At 44.0% G+C, this 14,464-nt stretch overlaps 1 protein-coding gene across 1 annotated transcript in view; it reads left to right on the forward strand.

Moving 5' to 3' along the window:
- The window catches only part of itprid1 (ITPR interacting domain containing 1), a 58,548-nt gene extending 44,569 nt beyond the window's left edge, over positions 1-13,979 (forward strand). The window contains exons 9-10 of the mRNA XM_072450449.1: positions 13,518-13,734; positions 13,951-13,979. Coding sequence (XP_072306550.1) covers positions 13,518-13,734; positions 13,951-13,979 — 246 coding nt within the window. The remainder of the gene's footprint in view (positions 1-13,517; positions 13,735-13,950) is intronic.
- The last annotated feature ends 485 nt before the right edge of the window (positions 13,980-14,464 follow it).

The raw sequence follows: 14,464 nt of genomic DNA on the forward strand, positions 1-14,464 counted from the left end.
GTCTAAAGAGTGAAGTCTGAAGAGTGAAGTCTAAAGAGTGAAGTCTAAAGAGTGAAGTCTAAAGAGTGAAGTCTGAAGAGTGAAGTCTGAAGAGTGAAGTCTGAAGAGTGAAGTCTGAAGAGTGAAGTCTGAAGAGTGAAGTCTGAAGAGTGAAGTCTAAAGAGTGAAGTCTAAAGAGTGAAGTCTGAAGAGTGAAGTCTGAAGAGTGAAGTCTGAAGAGTGAAGTCTAAAGAGTGAAGTCTAGAGAGTGAAGTCTGAAGAGTGAAGTCTAGAGATTGAAGTCTAGAGAGTGAAGTCTGAAGAGTGAAGTCTAAAGAGTGAAGTCTAAAGAGTGAAGTCTGAAGAGTGAAGTCTGAAGAGTGAAGTCTGAAGAGTGAAGTCTAAAGAGTGAAGTCTAGAGAGTGAAGTCTGAAGAGTGAAGTCTAGAGATTGAAGTCTAGAGATTGAAGTCTAGAGAGTGAAGTCTAGAGAGTGAAGTCTGAAGAGTGAAGTCTAAAGAGTGAAGTCTGAAGAGTGAAGTCTGAAGAGTGAAGTCTGAAGAGTGAAGTCTGAAGAGTAAAGTCTAAAGAGTGAAGTCTAAAGAGTGAAGTCTAAAGAGTGAAGTCTGAAGAGTGAAGTCTGAAGAGTGAAGTCTAAAGAGTGAAGTCTGAAGAGTGAAGTCTAGAGAGTGAAGTCTGAAGAGTGAAGACTAAAGAGTGAAGTCTAGAGATTGAAGTCTAGAGATTGAAGTCTAGAGATTGAAGTCTAGAGAGTGAAGTCTGAAGAGTGAAGTCTGAAGAGTGAAGTCTAAAGAGTGAAGTCTAGAGAGTGAAGTCTGAAGAGTGAAGTCTAAAGAGTGAAGTCTGAAGAGTGAAGTCTGAAGAGTGAAGTCTGAAGAGTGAAGTCTAAAGAGTGAAGTCTAAAGAGTGAAGTCTGAAGAGTGAAGTCTAGAGAGTGAAGTCTGAAGAGTGAAGTCTAAAGAGTGAAGTCTAAAGAGTGAAGTCTAGAGAGTGAAGTCTAGAGAGTGAAGTCTAAAGAGTGAAGTCTGAAGAGTGAAGTCTGAAGAGTGAAGTCTAGAGAGTGAAGTCTAAAGAGTGAAGTCTGAAGAGTGAAGTCTAAAGAGTGAAGTCTGAAGAGTGAAGTCTAAAGAGTGAAGTCTAAAGAGTGAAGTCTGAAGAGTGAAGTCTGAAGAGTGAAGTCTGAAGAGTGAAGTCTAAAGAGTGAAGTCTAAAGAGTGAAGTCTGAAGAGTGAAGTCTGAAGAGTGAAGTCTAGAGAGTGAAGTCTAAAGAGTGAAGTCTGAAGAGTGAAGTCTAAAGAGTGAAGTCTAAAGAGTGAAGTCTAAAGAGTGAAGTCTGAAGAGTGAAGTCTGAAGAGTGAAGTCTGAAGAGTGAAGTCTGAAGAGTGAAGTCTGAAGAGTGAAGTCTAAAGAGTGAAGTCTGAAGAGTGAAGTCTGAAGAGTGAAGTCTAAAGAGTGAAGTCTAAAGAGTGAAGTCTAAAGAGTGAAGTCTAAAGAGTGAAGTCTAAAGAGTGAAGTCTGAAGAGTGAAGTCTGAAGTCTAAAGAGTGAAGTCTGAAGAGTGAAGTCTAGAGAGTGAAGTCTGAAGAGTGAAGACTAAAGAGTGAAGTCTAGAGATTGAAGTCTAAAGATTGAAGTCTAGAGAGTGAAGTCTGAAGAGTGAAGTCTGAAGTCTAAAGAGTGAAGTCTGAAGAGTGAAGTCTAGAGAGTGAAGTCTGAAGAGTGAAGACTAAAGAGTGAAGTCTAGAGATTGAAGTCTAAAGATTGAAGTCTAGAGAGTGAAGTCTGAAGAGTGAAGTCTGAAGAGTGAAGTCTAAAGAGTGAAGTCTAGAGAGTGAAGTCTAGAGAGTGAAATCTAAAGAGTGAAGTCTGAAGAGTGAAGTCTGAAGAGTGAAGTCTAAAGAGCGAAGTCTAAAGAGTGAAGTCTGAAGAGTGAAGTCTGAAGAGTGAAGTCTAAAGAGTGAAGTCTAAAGAGTGAAGTCTAAAGAGTGAAGTCTAAAGAGTGAAGTCTGAAGAGTGAAGTCTAGAGAGTGAAGTCTAAAGAGTGAAGTCTGAAGAGTGAAGTCTGAAGAGTGAAGTCTGAAGAGTGAAGTCTAAAGAGTGAAGTCTAAAGAGTGAAGTCTGAAGAGTGAAGTCTGAAGAGTGAAGTCTGAAGAGTGAAGTCTGAAGAGTGAAGTCTAAAGAGTGAAGTCTGAAGAGTGAAGTCTGAAGAGTGAAGTCTAAAGAGTGAAGTCTAAAGAGTGAAGTCTAAAGAGTGAAGTCTGAAGAGTGAAGTCTGAAGAGTGAAGTCTAAAGAGTGAAGTCTGAAGAGTGAAGTCTAGAGAGTGAAGTCTGAAGAGTGAAGACTAAAGAGTGAAGTCTAGAGATTGAAGTCTAAAGATTGAAGTCTAGAGAGTGAAGTCTGAAGAGTGAAGTCTGAAGAGTGAAGTCTAAAGAGTGAAGTCTAGAGAGTGAAGTCTAGAGAGTGAAGTCTAAAGAGTGAAGTCTGAAGAGTGAAGTCTGAAGAGTGAAGTCTGAAGAGTGAAGTCTAAAGAGTGAAGTCTAAAGAGTGAAGTCTAAAGAGTGAAGTCTGAAGAGTGAAGTCTGAAGAGTGAAGTCTAAAGAGTGAAGTCTAAAGAGTGAAGTCTAAAGAGTGAAGTCTAAAGAGTGAAGTCTGAAGAGTGAAGTCTAGAGAGTGAAGTCTAAAGAGTGAAGTCTGAAGAGTGAAGTCTGAAGAGTGAAGTCTGAAGAGTGAAGTCTAAAGAGTGAAGTCTAAAGAGTGAAGTCTAAAGAGTGAAGTCTAAAGAGTGAAGTCTGAAGAGTGAAGTCTAGAGAGTGAAGTCTAAAGAGTGAAGTCTGAAGAGTGAAGTCTAGAGAGTGAAGTCTAGAGAGTGAAGTCTAAAGAGTGAAGTCTGAAGAGTGAAGTCTGAAGAGTGAAGTCTGAAGAGTGAAGTCTAAAGAGTGAAGTCTAAAGAGTGAAGTCTAAAGAGTGAAGTCTGAAGAGTGAAGTCTAGAGAGTGAAGTCTAAAGAGTGAAGTCTGAAGAGTGAAGTCTAAAGAGTGAAGTCTAAAGAGTGAAGTCTAAAGAGTGAAGTCTGAAGAGTGAAGTCTAAAGAGTGAAGTCTGAAGAGTGAAGTCTGAAGAGTGAAGTCTAAAGAGTGAAGTCTAAAGAGTGAAGTCTAAAGAGTGAAGTCTGAAGAGTGAAGTCTGAAGAGTGAAGTCTAAAGAGTGAAGTCTGAAGAGTGAAGTCTAGAGAGTGAAGTCTGAAGAGTGAAGACTAAAGAGTGAAGTCTAGAGATTGAAGTCTAAAGATTGAAGTCTAGAGAGTGAAGTCTGAAGAGTGAAGTCTGAAGAGTGAAGTCTAAAGAGTGAAGTCTAGAGAGTGAAGTCTAGAGAGTGAAGTCTAAAGAGTGAAGTCTGAAGAGTGAAGTCTGAAGAGTGAAGTCTGAAGAGTGAAGTCTAAAGAGTGAAGTCTAAAGAGTGAAGTCTAAAGAGTGAAGTCTGAAGAGTGAAGTCTGAAGAGTGAAGTCTAAAGAGTGAAGTCTAAAGAGTGAAGTCTAAAGAGTGAAGTCTAAAGAGTGAAGTCTAAAGAGTGAAGTCTGAAGAGTGAAGTCTAGAGAGTGAAGTCTAAAGAGTGAAGTCTGAAGAGTGAAGTCTGAAGAGTGAAGTCTGAAGAGTGAAGTCTAAAGAGTGAAGTCTAAAGAGTGAAGTCTAAAGAGTGAAGTCTAAAGAGTGAAGTCTGAAGAGTGAAGTCTAGAGAGTGAAGTCTAAAGAGTGAAGTCTGAAGAGTGAAGTCTAGAGAGTGAAGTCTGAAGAGTGAAGTCTAAAGAGTGAAGTCTGAAGAGTGAAGTCTAGAGAGTGAAGTCTGAAGAGTGAAGACTAAAGAGTGAAGTCTAGAGATTGAAGTCTAAAGATTGAAGTCTAGAGAGTGAAGTCTGAAGAGTGAAGTCTGAAGAGTGAAGTCTAAAGAGTGAAGTCTAGAGAGTGAAGTCTAGAGAGTGAAGTCTAAAGAGTGAAGTCTGAAGAGTGAAGTCTGAAGAGTGAAGTCTGAAGAGTGAAGTCTAAAGAGTGAAGTCTAAAGAGTGAAGTCTGAAGAGTGAAGTCTGAAGAGTGAAGTCTAAAGAGTGAAGTCTAAAGAGTGAAGTCTAAAGAGTGACGTCTAAAGAGTGAAGTCTGAAGAGTGAAGTATGAAGAGTGAAGTCTGAAGAGTGAAGTCTAGAGATTGAAGTCTAAAGAGTGAAGTCTAAAGAGTGAAGTCTGAAGAGTGAAGTCTGAAGAGTGAAGTCTAGAGAGTGAAGTCTAAAGAGTGAAGTCTAAAGAGTGAAGTCTAAAGAGTGAAGTCTAAAGAGTGAAGTCTAAAGAGTGAAGTCTGAAGAGTGAAGTCTGAAGAGTGAAGTCTGAAGAGTGAAGTCTGAAGAGTGAAGTCTAAAGAGTGAAGTCTGAAGAGTGAAGAGTGAAGTCTAAAGAGTGAAGTCTAAAGAGTGAAGTCTAAAGAGTGAAGTCTGAAGAGTGAAGTCTGAAGAGTGAAGTCTAAAGAGTGAAGTCTGAAGAGTGAAGTCTAGAGAGTGAAGTCTGAAGAGTGAAGACTAAAGAGTGAAGTCTAGAGATTGAAGTCTAAAGATTGAAGTCTAGAGAGTGAAGTCTGAAGAGTGAAGTCTGAAGAGTGAAGTCTAAAGAGTGAAGTCTAGAGAGTGAAGTCTAGAGAGTGAAGTCTAAAGAATGAAGTCTGAAGAGTGAAGTCTGAAGAGTGAAGTCTGAAGAGTGAAGTCTAAAGAGTGAAGTCTAAAGAGTGAAGTCTAAAGAGTGAAGTCTGAAGAGTAAAGTCTGAAGAGTGAAGTCTAAAGAGTGAAGTCTAAAGAGTGAAGTCTAAAGAGTGAAGTCTAAAGAGTGAAGTCTAAAGAGTGAAGTCTGAAGAGTGAAGTCTAGAGAGTGAAGTCTAAAGAGTGAAGTCTGAAGAGTGAAGTCTGAAGAGTGAAGTCTGAAGAGTGAAGTCTAAAGAGTGAAGTCTAAAGAGTGAAGTCTAAAGAGTGAAGTCTAAAGAGTGAAGTCTGAAGAGTGAAGTCTAGAGAGTGAAGTCTAAAGAGTGAAGTCTGAAGAGTGAAGTCTAGAGAGTGAAGTCTAGAGAGTGAAGTCTAAAGAGTGAAGTCTGAAGAGTGAAGTCTGAAGAGTGAAGTCTGAAGAGTGAAGTCTAAAGAGTGAAGTCTAAAGAGTGAAGTCTAAAGAGTGAAGTCTGAAGAGTGAAGTCTAGAGAGTGAAGTCTAAAGAGTGAAGTCTGAAGAGTGAAGTCTAAAGAGTGAAGTCTAAAGAGTGAAGTCTAAAGAGTGAAGTCTGAAGAGTGAAGTCTGAAGAGTGAAGTCTGAAGAGTGAAGTCTGAAGAGTGAAGTCTAAAGAGTGAAGTCTGAAGAGTGAAGTCTGAAGAGTGAAGTCTGAAGAGTAAAGTCTGAAGAGTGAAGTCTGAAGAGTGAAGTCTAAAGAGTGAAGTCTAAAGAGTGAAGTCTAAAGAGTGAAGTCTAAAGAGTGAAGTCTGAAGAGTGAAGTCTGAAGAGTGAAGTCTAAAGAGTGAAGTCTAAAGAGTGAAGTCTAAAGAGTGAAGTCTGAAGAGTGAAGTCTGAAGAGTGAAGTCTAGAGAGTGAAGTCTAAAGAGTGAAGTCTGAAGAGTGAAGTCTAAAGAGTGAAGTCTGAAGAGTGAAGTCTAAAGAGTGAAGTCTAAAGAGTGAAGTCTGAAGAGTGAAGTCTGAAGAGTGAAGTCTGAAGAGTGAAGTCTAAAGAGTGAAGTCTAAAGAGTGAAGTCTGAAGAGTGAAGTCTGAAGAGTGAAGTCTGAAGAGTGAAGTCTAGAGAGTGAAGTCTGAAGAGTGAAGACTAAAGAGTGAAGTCTAGAGATTGAAGTCTAGAGATTGAAGTCTAGAGATTGAAGTCTGAAGAGTGAAGTCTGAAGAGTGAAGTCTAAAGAGTGAAGTCTAGAGAGTGAAGTCTGAAGAGTGAAGTCTAAAGAGTGAAGTCTGAAGAGTGAAGTCTGAAGAGTGAAGTCTGAAGAGTGAAGTCTAAAGAGTGAAGTCTAAAGAGTGAAGTCTAAAGAGTGAAGTCTGAAGAGTGAAGTCTGAAGAGTGAAGTCTAAAGAGTGAAGTCTAAAGAGTGAAGTCTAGAGAGTGAAGTCTAGAGAGTGAAGTCTAAAGAGTGAAGTCTGAAGAGTGAAGTCTGAAGAGTGAAGTCTAGAGAGTGAAGTCTAAAGAGTGAAGTCTGAAGAGTGAAGTCTAAAGAGTGAAGTCTGAAGAGTGAAGTCTAAAGAGTGAAGTCTAAAGAGTGAAGTCTGAAGAGTGAAGTCTGAAGAGTGAAGTCTGAAGAGTGAAGTCTGAAGAGTGAAGTCTAAAGAGTGAAGTCTAAAGAGTGAAGTCTGAAGAGTGAAGTCTGAAGAGTGAAGTCTAGAGAGTGAAGTCTAAAGAGTGAAGTCTAAAGAGTGAAGTCTAATGAGTGAAGTCTAAAGAGTGAAGTCTAAAGAGTGAAGTCTGAAGAGTGAAGTCTGAAGAGTGAAGTCTGAAGAGTGAAGTCTGAAGAGTGAAGTCTGAAGAGTGAAGTCTAAAGAGTGAAGTCTGAAGAGTGAAGTCTGAAGAGTGAAGTCTAAAGAGTGAAGTCTAAAGAGTGAAGTCTAAAGAGTGAAGTCTAAAGAGTGAAGTCTGAAGAGTGAAGTCTGAAGAGTGAAGTCTAAAGAGTGAAGTCTGAAGAGTGAAGTCTAGAGAGTGAAGTCTGAAGAGTGAAGACTAAAGAGTGAAGTCTAGAGATTGAAGTCTAAAGATTGAAGTCTAGAGAGTGAAGTCTGAAGAGTGAAGTCTGAAGAGTGAAGTCTAAAGAGTGAAGTCTAGAGAGTGAAGTCTAGAGAGTGAAGTCTAAAGAGTGAAGTCTGAAGAGTGAAGTCTGAAGAGTGAAGTCTGAAGAGTGAAGTCTAAAGAGTGAAGTCTGAAGAGTGAAGTCTGAAGAGTGAAGTCTAAAGAGTGAAGTCTGAAGAGTGAAGAGTGAAGTCTAAAGAGTGAAGTCTAAAGAGTGAAGTCTAAAGAGTGAAGTCTGAAGAGTGAAGTCTGAAGAGTGAAGTCTAAAGAGTGAAGTCTGAAGAGTGAAGTCTAGAGAGTGAAGTCTGAAGAGTGAAGACTAAAGAGTGAAGTCTAGAGATTGAAGTCTAAAGATTGAAGTCTAGAGAGTGAAGTCTGAAGAGTGAAGTCTGAAGAGTGAAGTCTAAAGAGTGAAGTCTAGAGAGTGAAGTCTAGAGAGTGAAGTCTAAAGAATGAAGTCTGAAGAGTGAAGTCTGAAGAGTGAAGTCTGAAGAGTGAAGTCTAAAGAGTGAAGTCTAAAGAGTGAAGTCTAAAGAGTGAAGTCTGAAGAGTGAAGTCTGAAGAGTGAAGTCTAAAGAGTGAAGTCTAAAGAGTGAAGTCTAAAGAGTGAAGTCTAAAGAGTGAAGTCTAAAGAGTGAAGTCTGAAGAGTGAAGTCTAGAGAGTGAAGTCTAAAGAGTGAAGTCTGAAGAGTGAAGTCTGAAGAGTGAAGTCTGAAGAGTGAAGTCTAAAGAGTGAAGTCTAAAGAGTGAAGTCTAAAGAGTGAAGTCTAAAGAGTGAAGTCTGAAGAGTGAAGTCTAGAGAGTGAAGTCTAAAGAGTGAAGTCTGAAGAGTGAAGTCTAGAGAGTGAAGTCTAGAGAGTGAAGTCTAAAGAGTGAAGTCTGAAGAGTGAAGTCTGAAGAGTGAAGTCTGAAGAGTGAAGTCTAAAGAGTGAAGTCTAAAGAGTGAAGTCTAAAGAGTGAAGTCTGAAGAGTGAAGTCTAGAGAGTGAAGTCTAAAGAGTGAAGTCTGAAGAGTGAAGTCTAAAGAGTGAAGTCTAAAGAGTGAAGTCTAAAGAGTGAAGTCTGAAGAGTGAAGTCTGAAGAGTGAAGTCTGAAGAGTGAAGTCTGAAGAGTGAAGTCTAAAGAGTGAAGTCTGAAGAGTGAAGTCTGAAGAGTGAAGTCTGAAGAGTAAAGTCTGAAGAGTGAAGTCTGAAGAGTGAAGTCTAAAGAGTGAAGTCTAAAGAGTGAAGTCTAAAGAGTGAAGTCTGAAGAGTGAAGTCTGAAGAGTGAAGTCTAAAGAGTGAAGTCTAAAGAGTGAAGTCTAAAGAGTGAAGTCTGAAGAGTGAAGTCTGAAGAGTGAAGTCTAGAGAGTGAAGTCTAAAGAGTGAAGTCTGAAGAGTGAAGTCTAAAGAGTGAAGTCTGAAGAGTGAAGTCTAAAGAGTGAAGTCTAAAGAGTGAAGTCTGAAGAGTGAAGTCTGAAGAGTGAAGTCTGAAGAGTGAAGTCTAAAGAGTGAAGTCTAAAGAGTGAAGTCTGAAGAGTGAAGTCTGAAGAGTGAAGTCTGAAGAGTGAAGTCTAGAGAGTGAAGTCTGAAGAGTGAAGACTAAAGAGTGAAGTCTAGAGATTGAAGTCTAGAGATTGAAGTCTAGAGATTGAAGTCTGAAGAGTGAAGTCTGAAGAGTGAAGTCTAAAGAGTGAAGTCTAGAGAGTGAAGTCTGAAGAGTGAAGTCTAAAGAGTGAAGTCTGAAGAGTGAAGTCTGAAGAGTGAAGTCTGAAGAGTGAAGTCTAAAGAGTGAAGTCTAAAGAGTGAAGTCTAAAGAGTGAAGTCTGAAGAGTGAAGTCTGAAGAGTGAAGTCTAAAGAGTGAAGTCTAAAGAGTGAAGTCTAGAGAGTGAAGTCTAGAGAGTGAAGTCTAAAGAGTGAAGTCTGAAGAGTGAAGTCTGAAGAGTGAAGTCTAGAGAGTGAAGTCTAAAGAGTGAAGTCTGAAGAGTGAAGTCTAAAGAGTGAAGTCTGAAGAGTGAAGTCTAAAGAGTGAAGTCTAAAGAGTGAAGTCTGAAGAGTGAAGTCTGAAGAGTGAAGTCTGAAGAGTGAAGTCTGAAGAGTGAAGTCTAAAGAGTGAAGTCTAAAGAGTGAAGTCTGAAGAGTGAAGTCTGAAGAGTGAAGTCTAGAGAGTGAAGTCTAAAGAGTGAAGTCTAGAGAGTGAAGTCTAAAGAGTGAAGTCTGAAGAGTGAAGTCTGAAGAGTGAAGTCTGAAGAGTGAAGTCTAAAGAGTGAAGTCTAAAGAGTGAAGTCTAAAGAGTGAAGTCTGAAGAGTGAAGTCTGAAGAGTGAAGTCTAAAGAGTGAAGTCTAGAGAGTGAAGTCTAAAGAGTGAAGTCTGAAGAGTGAAGTCTGAAGAGTGAAGTCTAGAGAGTGAAGTCTAAAGAGTGAAGTCTGAAGAGTGAAGTCTAAAGAGTGAAGTCTGAAGAGTGAAGTCTAAAGAGTGAAGTCTAAAGAGTGAAGTCTGAAGAGTGAAGTCTGAAGAGTGAAGTCTGAAGAGTGAAGTCTGAAGAGTGAAGTCTAAAGAGTGAAGTCTAAAGAGTGAAGTCTGAAGAGTGAAGTCTGAAGAGTGAAGTCTAGAGAGTGAAGTCTAAAGAGTGAAGTCTAAAGAGTGAAGTCTAATGAGTGAAGTCTAAAGAGTGAAGTCTAAAGAGTGAAGTCTGAAGAGTGAAGTCTGAAGAGTGAAGTCTGAAGAGTGAAGTCTGAAGAGTGAAGTCTAAAGAGTGAAGTCTAAAGAGTGAAGTCTGAAGAGTGAAGTCTGAAGAGTGAAGTCTGAAGAGTGAAGTCTAAAGAGTGAAGTCTAGAGAGTGAAGTCTGAAGAGTGAAGTCTAGAGATTGAAGTCTGAAGAGTGAAGACTAAAGAGTGAAGTCTAAAGAGTGAAGTCTGAAGAGTGAAGTCTGAAGAGTGAAGTCTGAAGAGTGAAGTCTAGAGAGTGAAGTCTGAAGAGTGAAGTCTAAAGAGTGAAGTCTAAAGAGTGAAGTCTGAAGAGTGAAGTCTGAAGAGTGAAGTCTGAAGAGTGAAGTCTAGAGAGTGAAGTCTGAAGAGTGAAGTCTGAAGAGTGAAGTCTAGAGAGTGAAGTCTGAAGAGTGAAGTCTAGAGATTGAAGTCTAGAGATTGAAGTCTAGAGAGTGAAGTCTAGAGAGTGAAGTCTGAAGAGTGAAGTCTAAAGAGTGAAGTCTGAAGAGTGAAGTCTGAAGAGTGAAGTCTGAAGAGTGAAGTCTAAAGAGTGAAGTCTAAAGAGTGAAGTCTGAAGAGTGAAGTCTAAAGAGTGAAGTCTAAAGAGTGAAGTCTAAAGAGTGAAGTCTGAAGAGTGAAGTCTGAAGAGTGAAGTCTAGAGAGTGAAGTCTAAATAGTCTAAAGTCTAAGACGTACAACTGCAGTAGGTGGTGGTAATGTAACACTTGGATACAACCGCCATAAAACACCACAGAAGAAGAGTTTACATCAAAACCTAATTTCCCATGTGACCATGACACCATGTGACCCATGACACCATGTGACCATGACACCATGTGACCCGTGACACCATGTGACCCGTGACACCATGTGACCCATGACACCATGTGACCATGACACCATGTGACCATGACACCATGTGACCCATGACACCATGTGACCCGTGACACCATGTGACCCGTGACACCATGTGACCCATGACACCATGTGACCCATGACACCATGTGACCATGACACCATGTGACCCGTGACACCATGTGACCCGTGACACCATGTGACCCATGACACCATGTGACCATGACACCATGTGACCCATGACACCATGTGACCCATGACACCATGTGACCATGACACCATGTGACCCATGACACCATGTGACCCGTGACACCATGTGACCCATGACACCATGTGACCATGACACCATGTGACCCATGACACCATGTGACCCATGACACCACGTGACCATGACACCATGTGACCATGAGACCCGTGACACCATGTGACCCACAACACCATGTGACCCGTGACACCATGTGACCCATGACACCATGTGACCCATGACACCATGTGACCATGACACCATGCGACCATGACACCATGTGACCATGACACCATGTGACCCATGACACCATGTGACCATGACACCATGTGACCCATGACACCATGTGACCATGACACCATGCGACCATGACACCATGTGACCATGACACCATGTGACCCGTGACACCATGTGACCATGACACCATGCGACCATGACACCATGTGACCCATGACACCATGTGACCATGACACCATGTGACCCGTGACACCATGTGACCCATGACACCATGTGACCCATGACACCATGCGACCATGACACCATGTGACCATGACACCATGTGACCCGTGACACCATGTGACCCATGACACCATGTGACCATGACACCATGTGACCCATGACACCATGTGACCATGACACCATGCGACCATGACACCATGTGACCATGACACCATGTGACCCGTGACACCATGTGACCCATGACACCATGTGACCATGACACCATGCGACCATGACACCATGTGACCCGTGACACCATGTGACCCATGACACCATGTGACCATGACACCATGTGACCCGTGACACCATGTGACCCATGACACCATGTGACCATGACACCATGTGACCATGACACCATGCGACCATGACACCATGTGACCATGACACCATGTGACCCGTGACACCATGTGACCATGACACCATGTGACCCGTGACACCATGTGACCCATGACACCATGTGACCATGACACCATGTGACCATGACACCATGTGACCCGTGACACCATGTGACCATGACACCATGTGACCCGTGACACCATGTGACCCATGACACCATGTGACCATGACACCATGTGACCCGTGACACCATGTGACCCATGACACCATGTGACCATGACACCATGTGACCCGTGACACCATGTGACCCATGACACCATGTGACCATGACACCATGCGACCATGACACCATGTGACCATGACACCATGTGACCATGACACCATGCGACCATGACACCATGTGACCCGTGACACCATGTGACCATGACACCATGTGACCATGACACCATGCGACCATGACACCATGTGACCATGACACCATGTGACCCGTGACACCATGTGACCCGTGACACCATGTGACCATGACACCATGTGACCCGTGACACCATGTGACCCATGACACCATGTGACCCATGACACCATGTGACCCATGACACCATGTGACCATGACACCATGTGACCCATGACACCATGTGACCCATGACACCATGTGACCCATGACACCATGTGACCATGACACCATGTGACCCATGACACCATGTGACCCATGACACCATGCGACCATGACACCATGCGACCATGACACCATGTGACCATGACACCATGTGACACATGACACCATGTGACCATGACACCATGTGACCCATGACACCATGTGACCATGACACCATGCGACCATGACACCATGTGACCATGACACCATGTGACCCGTGACACCATGTGACCATGACACCATGCGACCATGACACCATGTGACCCATGACACCATGTGACCCGTGACACCATGTTACCCGTGACACCATGTGACCCATGACACCATGTGACCCATGACACCATGTGACCATGACACCATGCGACCATGACACCATGTGACCATGACACCATGTGACCCGTGACACCATGTGACCCATGACACCATGTGACCATGACACCATGTGACCCATGACACCATGTGACCATGACACCATGCGACCATGACACCATGTGACCATGACACCATGTGACCCGTGACACCATGTGACCCATGACACCATGTGACCATGACACCATGCGACCATGACACCATGTGACCATGACACCATGTGACCCGTGACACCATGTGACCCATGACACCATGTGACCATGACACCATGTGACCCGTGACACCATGTGACCCATGACACCATGTGACCATGACACCATGCGACCATGACACCATGTGACCATGACACCATGTGACCATGACACCATGTGACCATGACACCATGCGACCATGACACCATGTGACCCGTGACACCATGTGACCATGACACCATGTGACCATGACACCATGTGACCCGTGACACCATGTGACCATGACACCATGTGACCCGTGACACCATGTGACCCATGACACCATGTGACCATGACACCATGTGACCCGTGACACCATGTGACCCATGACACCATGTGACCATGACATGTGAATATTGCGTGTAAATTGCTCTCATCTTGTAGTGTAACATCTATAAAATGTGTCCATGTTATTGCAATATTTACTTTGTGTATTTGTGAAAACTAAATGTATTTGACGCTTGAAACATCATTATTTCTGTTGATGGTATTAAATGAGTAGAAACATGATAAACAAGCTGTGAAGTGTATTGTTTCATCTGAACAGCCTCCGTTTGTTCTGTTGAAAGCAGTTTCCAGAGTGTTTTTTTAACAATACAAATGATAATTGTTGCTATGGCGACATCCCATTGAGAAACAGCTCATCAGACGTCCATTCATCCGTCTGCAGAGCTTTTGTCCTGCTCAGAGCGGTGACTGTTCAGAGCGTGCAGATCAGTTCAACTGTGTGTGATCCCAAAGTCAGGCTCAGTGGTGAATGTCTGACCTGTCTCTGGAGCTCCGGTCGTCGAGGCGATATCGACTGCTGCACAGATCCCTCTGCACTGGCCTCAGACAGATCCTCCCGCAGGTGATGAGGGGAGGTGACCTGACCACCAGACACCTGCCGTGGGGCTCCTGCCCCAGGCCTGGCTTCAGGGTGGGGCCCCGGGTACACCAGGCCTGGCTTCAGGGTGGGGCCCCGGGTACACCAGGCCTGGCTTCAGGGTGGGGCCCCGGGTACACCAGGCCTGGCTTCAGGGTGGGGCCCCGGGTACACCAGGCCTGGCTTCAGGGTGGGGCCCCGGGTACACCAGGCCTGACTTCAGGGTGGGGCCCCGGTTACACCAGTCCAAGCGACATAACTGTCCTCGCTCGTCATGAGGGGCATTATAACGTTTGTAGCAGTCCAAAGTTAACACTCACTTACCTAATTAATTACGAACATCCTAATTATTCTCGAGATAAATTTACAAGTGTTTTTCTATTTTTGTTTCTTCTTTTTGTAAGGGTTTTGCCTGCAGGCTTCATTGGACAGGACAGTGCAGGGTGAAAGTGGGATGAGATTAGGGAATGACATACAGAACATTGTTGCGAGCTGGATTTGCACTTGCGCCGCAGCGAGAAATCATTTGAGCTTGTGCTGCTGGGACCCTGTGTGGGGGGGGCAGCGTGGGGAAGGGGGGACCCTGTGTGGGGAGGGGGGGACCCTGCGTGGGGAAGGGGGGACCCTGTGTGGGAAGGGGGCGGACCCTGCGTGGGGAGGGGGGGACCCTGCGTGGGGAGGGGGGGACTCTGCGTGGGGAAGGGGGGAGCCTGCGTGGGGAGGGGGGGACCCTGCGTGGGGAAGGGGGGAGCCTGCGTGGGAAGGGGGCGGACCCTGCGTGGGGAGGGGGGGAGCCTGCATGGGGAGGGGGGGACCCTGCGTGGGGAAGGGGGGACCCTGTGTGGGAAGGGGGCGGACCCTGCGTGGGGAGGGGGGGACCCTGCGTGGGGAGGGGGGGACTCTGCGTGGGGAAGGGGGGAGCCTGCGTGGGG

The sequence above is a fragment of the Eucyclogobius newberryi genome, unplaced genomic scaffold (genome assembly GCF_026437365.1).
Source record: "Eucyclogobius newberryi isolate DKJ021-1_F unplaced genomic scaffold, fEucNew1.0.hap1 SCAF_18, whole genome shotgun sequence".
Taxonomy (NCBI): domain Eukaryota; kingdom Metazoa; phylum Chordata; class Actinopteri; order Gobiiformes; family Gobiidae; genus Eucyclogobius; species Eucyclogobius newberryi.